This window comes from Orycteropus afer, unplaced genomic scaffold, assembly GCF_000298275.1.
Source record: "Orycteropus afer afer isolate SDZICR_OR568_19922 unplaced genomic scaffold, OryAfe1.0 scaffold00014, whole genome shotgun sequence".
NCBI classification, from domain to species: domain Eukaryota; kingdom Metazoa; phylum Chordata; class Mammalia; order Tubulidentata; family Orycteropodidae; genus Orycteropus; species Orycteropus afer.
The window spans coordinates 17,122,542-17,131,190 of NW_006921601.1; the positions used below are offsets into that span (position 1 = coordinate 17,122,542).

General features: G+C 42.9%; 1 protein-coding gene across 1 annotated transcript in view; it reads right to left on the reverse strand.

The window, feature by feature from the left end:
- Positions 1-8,649, reverse strand: part of SERGEF (secretion regulating guanine nucleotide exchange factor) — a 324,210-nt gene extending 315,561 nt beyond the window's left edge. Inside the window, exons 1-4 of the mRNA XM_042783005.1 lie at positions 8,596-8,649; positions 4,396-4,531; positions 2,936-3,091; positions 799-893 (exon numbers count right to left, since the gene is read on the reverse strand). Of these exons, the coding sequence (XP_042638939.1) occupies positions 799-893; positions 2,936-3,091; positions 4,396-4,531; positions 8,596-8,649 (441 nt within the window). The remainder of the gene's footprint in view (positions 1-798; positions 894-2,935; positions 3,092-4,395; positions 4,532-8,595) is intronic.

Consider the following 8,649-nt stretch of genomic DNA (forward strand, 5'->3'; position numbering starts at 1 on the left):
GTAAATCTTCACCCAAATCCTAATTAAAAAAAAAAAAAAAATTACTTTCACCTGTTTTGTTTTTGTTTTTGTTTTTTAGACAGGGCTACTCAAAAATTTTAAATTACATATGTAACTTGTATTATACTTCTAGTGGCCAGCTCTGGCCTATACCATTTGCAAGGGTTAGAGTATTCAGGCAGGTCACTTCTATTGGGACCTATTTCTAACACAGTTCCCATTATCACTCATCCTAGAGTTGTAAAATGTCTTTAGTGTCCTTATGATATCCATTACCTTTATTATTCTATTTCACAAAAGTATTAAATGAGTATGAGGACTAACAGAGTTTTCCAAGGGTTCCTTCACAACATCCAACCCCCAACTCAATTTTTCCCAGAAGGACCGAAGTTTTTCAACTTAAATTCTCCTCATTTAGTTTTCTGGGACTGTGTTTTAATCTGGGAAGAGAGAACCGTAACACCCTGGAAAAAGCAATGACAACTCTAAAATTCAGTTCACATGAAAGATAATGCTGATGCTGCTACCAAGATGCTCTCAGTTTAACAGGACAAGCTAAGTCTCAGGTGCTATCCTCACTGCAAGGAGCCCTGCTGTCACAGTGGTTAAATGCTCACCTGCTCACCAGCAACTCAAACCCACCAGCTACTCTGCAGGAGAAAAACGTGGCGGTCTGCTTCTGTGAAAATTTACGGTCTTGGAAACCCTACAGGACAGTTCTACTCTGTTCTATAGGGACACTATGAATCAGAATTAACTTGATGACAGTGAGTTTTTATGGGTTTTACCCTTACTCACCTCAATGGCCTGAGGAATCACACATCTTTGAGGTCCATGAGGAACTCCTAATTGGCCAAATAAGTTGGATCCACATGATAGAACTTGACCACTTTCTGCAAAATACAAACTCAAATTGCAAATCTAAGAGGTAAGATTATCTGTGACCAATGGGTAAATGCTGAAGGATGAAAGGAACAAAAGAAATGAGAGAAGGTAGTGGGAGCCCTGTGTTTCAGGGCACTCAGACCATATTCTCTGTAAAACAATGCAGTGCCCAGTGTTGGGACAAAAGGGTATTTATTCCTCACTTTTCATGTTTCCCTGGGGTGGAATTCCCATTACTATATCACTCCTGTCCTTTCTTCTTGCCCTTCCTCATACTCATCGCTTTCTAGGAAAAGAATAATAATCCCAATTATCTCAATTCATGAGATTAGGATAAGGAACAGGGTATGTGTGGCTTGGCACCTTCCTCTCTCCTCATTTCGGATCTCCCCATACATAGCACATATTCTGGACGGGCATACTATAAAGATTCTCCCTGGTGGGAAGGCCTAGAGTTTGGGGAGTGAGTTTGGATCAGGGGAATAGTAGCAGAACCACTTGGCCTCACAATTAACCTTGTCCTCCAATTTAATTGTTATCAGTAAAAAGGCAAACGTTAGATCTCTAAGGCTCTGAGCCTTTCTCACAATTAGTTCTCAATGTGGGTAGAAAGTTATCTACAACTCCCTACAACTCCAACACAGCCCTTCTTAATAAGCTCTTCATAAATGATAGCTATTATTTAGATTCCAATAATTATTATCAAATTTGACACACATTATGCAATACCTCCACAGAAGACAGATGGTAACACCTAAGCAAGGTTTTAAGGAAGAAGTAAGAGTTCATCACATAGACAAGAAAGGCCATTTGAGGGAGAGCAAACAGCATGTATAAATGCAGAGAGGCATAAGAATTTGATTACTAGTTTGGTGTTTCTAGAGAGAAATGTATGGGAGTTGTAAGGCATAAGAAACAAGGCAAGAGAGGTAGATAAGGTATGGTTATAGAAAACCATGTGCTAAAAAGCTTGGAATTTGAGTTATGCATGTGAGAAACCACACAGGTTTAAAGCAAGGGAGGGACATGATCAAATGATGCCCTTGCCAGAGAACTGTAACAAAGGAAGCCTGGTCGGAAACCACAGATGGTCCTTTAAATCTAGAATGGCCAGCCAGACAGGGTGAAGCCAGGCAGAGGTTAAAATTGCTTCAAGCCAGAAGGCAGCTGACAAAATAACTATTGCCATGAACTCCCCAGCTACTCCCGAAAGCATTATTCTATTCACCCTTCGACCACATTCTTCTATATCCTATCTGCCATCTGGCTTCACAGAGACCAAATAATACTGCCCAACCCTATTACATCCACTCCTCACTTATCAAACTAGTTAAGTTCCAAAGACCAGATTGTTACACAAAAATTGATATTATAGGAAAATGGAGGATGAACACATCAGATCACAGAATGGATGATGACTATATCATTACACAACTGCCAAATTATATCATTTCATAACCACAGAGAATCATGGCCCAGCCAAGGTGACACATAACCTTAACCATCACAGTCAGCATTACCCTCACCTCGCATCTCGGGTATTCATTATTGCCAGATGTACATCATTAATGAGGAAAATACTTGGACAGATTTTTTCCTATTGTCATAAAAGCAAAATGCCAGATAACAAGATAGTTGATAAGTAAGGAGTGGGTGTATTAAGAAAACAATCCCTCACTGGGAAGAAGCTGCCATCACTGCTCTAGCAACATCTGATTTCCTCATACTTCCCCACCACATTCCCCTGATTAGCCCTTAGCTAGCACCACTGGCCAACTAACCAAGGCACATGGCTATCATTTTGGGGACAGGAAGAGGCCACTAAAGGTGATCTAGTCCATCCCCTAGTCTCTGGCAAAAGTTCTCCAGCCCAAACTCCTTTACTGTTAAAAGTCTCCTTGCAAAAGGCATCCCACAACCAGAGAGACCACTGGTTGCATGTGCATATTTCAAACACAAAGAGGCTTTCATTTAATCAATGTTACCACCATCATGTTCCTCTTACCCACAGCCTTCATGGTGATACAGATTTACCTGGGTATGAACTCACCTGTGAGTATAATGGTAAAATCCCAGCCACAGGCCACCTGTTGGATGGGACAGCCAAGGAGGGATGTACAGGGGGTAAAATACAGAACATCTTCTGTGTGACCAAGTCCCAACTGTCCATCTTTGTTCAGGCCACAAACAAAAATACCTCCTCCATCTGCAAAACATAAAGACTTTGGTGCTAGGGTGCACAGGGGAAGTTATAACTGCCCAAGCCAGCAAAAAGACATCACTACTTATTTGGAGTCATGGACAAATAATCTTTTGTCCCCACTCAAGTTAATCATCTGTGTATGTTAATATGCTCTGGAACTAAATGGCACAGGGCCAAGAGGCTCAAATCTAATTTCTAAATGGAAACTCTTAAGTCCTGGAGTACAAGCCAATCAATCACCAATAAAAGCCAACATTTATTGAGCACTTAGATTGTGCCAAATACTGTTCTAAGAGGTTTAAGTACAGGGCCAACTGATCTTTTAGGCACAGTAGGCACAGTGCTCAGGGCCCACAATACTTTTAGGGGCCCATGAAAATGTTCTTGTTTTAATTTATTTTGAAGTAAGATGAAAAAATAATGAATAAAGAATAATAAATCCAACCTGGATTATATTCATCCTTATACCAATGCAGTTATGAAATATTTTTTTTTCCCAGCTGGAAGTCCCACAAGTATCTTGCATTCTAACATTCCAAAACGGAACTCTATGAAATATAATTTTTAATATTTCTTTATGGAGGAAGGGATCCACAAAGGTAAAAATGCCCAGGGCTTATGAAAATCACAACACGGCCCTATTAACTCACAGAATCTTCTCGTCCACTATTATTCTTCCCATGTTAAAGGTGAAGAAACTGAGGCACAGACAAATTAAGTATCTGTCCAAGGCCACACAGCTAATAAATTACAGAACCAGGATTTGAACTCAAACAATTTGATTCCAGAGATTCATGCTTTTAACCAGGATACAATATACCCTCCTTTACAATATTGTAACACTTCTAATACTTGTTAAGTACTGCCCTAAGTCCTGTGAGGCAAGATTAAAGAAAATACAAGTTCCTGCTCTTAAGGAATACTCAGTCTCATTGCAAAGACTTCTAACTCCTCTATGTTGTTTTTAGGTGCTCTCAACTCACAGTGACCCCATATGACACAGCAGAACTGCCCCATAACAATTGCCAGGCTTTCTTCCACAGTGTGGCTGGCTGAGCTCCAACTACCTGCCTTTCAGTTAGCAGCCAAATGCTTAACCAGTGCACCACTAGAACTCCTTTAAATATCAATGTGCTACATAAAATGTGACATGTTGCCACTTTGCTACCAATCTGCCTCTTGATCAAGAATAATCAGTTTTCCTCTCTGAGCCTCCTTTGTATGAGGATGGATGCCCTACAAGATCTCTAAGCTCCTTCTAGCTCTGCCAAACTAGGATTCTCTGATGATAACATGAAAGAAATTACCTGTGACAACTGCAGAGTGGCCCCCTCCTCCTGTGATCCTTCTGATACATCTAGGTTCACAGAAGTTATTCAGTCGCTGGGGTAAAAGTACATCTTCCTTATGGCCCAGGCCAAGTTGTCCATAGCTATTTGCACCCTAGGGATAAAATAAACCAAAGATGAAAGTGTATGGGGATCCCAGAAGTCAAGGTTTTCTTACCCATCGCAATATTCCTCACCCTGACATTCCTCTTAGAGCAAATAACAAATTAGATTTCACAACCATTCAGCTGCTAACTGAAAGGTCAGTGGTTTGAACCTACCAGCGGCTCTATGACAGACAAGACCTGGCATCTGTTCCAGTAAAGATTACAGTCTAGGAAACCCTATGGGGCAATTCTGCTCTGTCCTATAGGATCAGTAAGAGTTGGAATCAACTCAATGGCGCACAACAACATTCTTAAAAGGTTGTTATATACAATCCATGCTATATGCCGGGCCCCATCCCCAGAACACCACAATTTCCTCCTGAGAGCATTCTCTACCATCTACCACTTCCCCAATAATACTCCTTTCCTTTTCCAATACCCCAGACCCTAGTGTTGCCTTTGGGGATATGGAGTTCCTTCTGATAACATCTAATGATCTGGAGAGGCTAAGAAAGAAAACGAGGGGGGAATTACACAGTGAGTGGGAAATAAATACTCTAGGGGAGTTCTTGTCCCCCTACTCCCCACACTCTCACTGGCAGAACTGGCAACAATTATCCGTAATCACAGCTAGCTAAGAATTCTGTACCCTTAAGCAGAGTACTTCACTGTTTTTCCATCTACACAGTGAAAGAGGTTGGTAATGATCTCTAAGGGTCTTTCCAAGCACAACGTTTTGTGACTCCAAGATTCACATGGAGATATTCCTGAAAGGGAACAGATCTCACCTTGATGGGCAAGATGTCTACTGTTGTTTATGTGACATAGGTCCCTAATCCCTAATCCCAATCCCTGTGGCCAGATATATTTGAGATTCAGAATTTCATAGATTTTATAAAGGTAATACATCTATCATGGAACACCACTGCAAGGTCTGGGACAGCATCTCATAGCAAAAGAGTAATACTTCTGCAACAAGGTGTCACTCACAATAAGTGGGTAAAGACTACAAATGGCCTTATATCAGGTCAGTATTGGGCTTTCAGAGTTTTTGGCATTTAGAATGGAAGATAAAAGATTGTAGAGCTGCAGGGAATCTTTCTAAAATTTCAAAAATCTTTATATAATCTAAGTATCCACCTCCTGACTATTACTTCCTAGAGATGTGCAGTAAACCTTTAAAATGTGTTTTTTTTATTCCAAAGACACTTGAATGAAGGAAATTTATTTTTTTAAAAAAAAACTATAAAAATGCATACATACAAACAAAATCTTGCCTCCCATAGGTATTTCACAATCAGTCTAGAAGAGCAAGCCATGGCAGGGGCACTGACGACAGAGGCCCTCGCAGGTAAATAGCTGCCAGTCACTGAGTACTGCCCAGTGTACTGGCCACACTCATTGAATCCTCACAACCACCTAGAAGATGGGCATTATCACTCCCATTTTACAGATGAAGAAACTAAAGCTCGGAAAAATTACGTAACTTTTCACAGTCAGACAGCTGGTAGACAGCAAGTCAAATGCCTGGCTCCTCTCATTAAACCATACTGTCTCTAAGGGGAAAAAAACAGATACATAAGTGAACTAGCCCAGAGTTTACCTGGCAGGAAGCCAACTGTATGACTCTATCTAAAATAGCACCTCTATCACTTTATCCTTTTTTTTTTTTTTTTTTTCTTCTCCATAGCATTTGTCACTCCCTAACATTACATGATGTATTTGTTTCCTTGCCTAACGTCTACTTCCCCCGTCGGAAAGTAAACCCCATAAAGGAAGGAACTTTGTTTTGCTCATTACTATTCTCCTGCACCCAAAAGTACGCTGGCCCAGAGAAGGTGCGTGTGTATTTATATGGTGAATAAAGTAGGACCCTATGAGTCCCCACCTTGCAAAGATCAGACGAAGGCCTGCTGCAGTGTGGAGTGCAGTGATAAGCAAGGGATTTCTCTTGGGCCTCCAGAAGCCCAGAGATCGCTGATGCTGCCCCTTTACCAGGTTTACAGGCTGCTAAACATTGGGAGCTCTGGCGGCATCGTGCCTAAGGCATTTGACTGCTAACCAGGAGGCTGGTGGTTTAAACCCACCACCCACTCCTCAGAAGGAAGATTGGGCAATCTACTTCCTTAGAAATACTGCCTCGGAAACCCAAGGAGGGGTCGATATGAGTTGAATCGACTCAATAGCAGTGAGTTTGGTTTTGGAAACATCTGGGAAGGAGCCTTGGTGGCACAATGGTTAAGCACTCAGCTGTGTAAACAAAACAAAAGGTCAGTGGTTCTAACCCACCAGCTGCTCTACAGGAGAAAAGACCTGATGATCTGTTCCCATAAAGATTTTTGCCTAAGAAACCCTTTTCTGTTCTATAGGGTCACTATGAATAGGAAGTGATTTGATGGCACACAACAACAAACATCAGGGGGAAAAGATGTGAGACACCAGCACTCAGGAATTCAAATTATGGGACCCAATTTCTGTAGTGCCACCACGAGGTCCTAAATCCAAGCTGAAGCAAAACAAAGGAAAATTTAACACAAAGTATTACAGTTGTATTTGCCTCCCTCACTTACAAACATTCCAAACACATCATACTATACACACACACACATACAAGAAGGTAAATCCCCTGATTATGCATCAGGAAGAACACACCATCAGGCCTTCAAGCCCAATGGCTCAACAGTATTTCCGTTTTAGTCCAGACAAGGCATTATCTAAAAGGCTTTTTCTGTCTGATGTTTCCTCTATCCACAGAGACCCAGTCCCCCAGCCAGGAAGTCAAAGACAGCACACCCCACCTCCTCAGGCACATATTCAATCTCAGCTCAAAAGCCACCTCAAAGAACTTAGACACTCATGCTACCTCAGGCGACAGCAAGTCCTCCATTCTGCCAATCTGTAGCCTTACATTCAATAACTGCTGCCTTGTACTGCTAATTCACTCAATAAACACTGCTGGTAAAAGCAACATAGGTGTTACTCCCTCTCCTCCAATGTTGTTGCTCTTGTTATGTGCTGTCAAGTCAGAACCGATTCATAGGGACCCCTCCTTGGGTTTCCGAGGCAGTATCACTACAGAAGTAGATAGCCCAACCTTCCTTCTGAGGAGTGGCTGGTGGGTTTGAACTGCCAGCCTTCTAGTTACCAGTCAACTGCCTTAGGCGTAGAAGCTGAAAGTCTTTCACGCTTGTGTATTTTCCAAATGATCAACACATGTCTAGGCACACAGCAGGTACTCATTCATTCACTCACCAACAAATATTTACTGAGCAACTATAATGTGCTAGGCACCAAGGGAAGCACAGTAAACAAGGCAAGCACAGCCTCCACCTTTATGACACTCATATTCAATTCAGGAAGACTGACACTGACAAATTATACATGTCATTACAATTGTGATAAATGCTATAGGACACTATGTCTGCTTGTACCCATGCTTGATAGTTGGATGTCTACCACACACATCCCTGTGCACACTCTCCCAACTGCAACAAATAAAGATAACCCTGTCTTTCTCAACGCTCCAGGAAAACCAACACAGCCCCAATTCTCACACCCCTACTACAGGCATGGTCTGTTCACAACAGAGTATTAGCAAATATGCCTGTGCACGGCCAAGCACTACAGGCCTCACATCCAAAGGATGCTTCCTCCAGGCTGGCGTGGGGTCGGGAAGGGCCTCCATCATCCAAGTAATGGGAGGGTAGGGAGCACTAATGGCTCCCACAGGGCTCTGGAATCGGCGATCCTTTTTCATTGAGCCATCCATGTTGTCTTTCCTTGGCGCTATCCCGGCAAGACGTTCTCCTGGAACCAGACGCTCTGCCCTGGAGGCAAGTTCTTTCAGCTGTGCCTCATTCCCTCCGGTGCGGACCCCACCATCTGGCAGGCTCCGAAGTCACCTCATGCAAACCCTTCCCTCCCGGCCTTCTCATCCTCAGCCTCCAGCCCAGGACCCCATTTTGGAGCTTGGTCTCCCTGAGCCCGGGTCTGCCCACGCCGAGGTCCAGCTCTCCACGCCCCCGCGCCCCCCATTTCCAATGGCCCCCAGGCCAGAGGCGGAGTCACGTACCCAAGCGAAGAGCGCGGCGGAGGCGGTATCCGAGGCGCAAGGCTCACGCTCCAT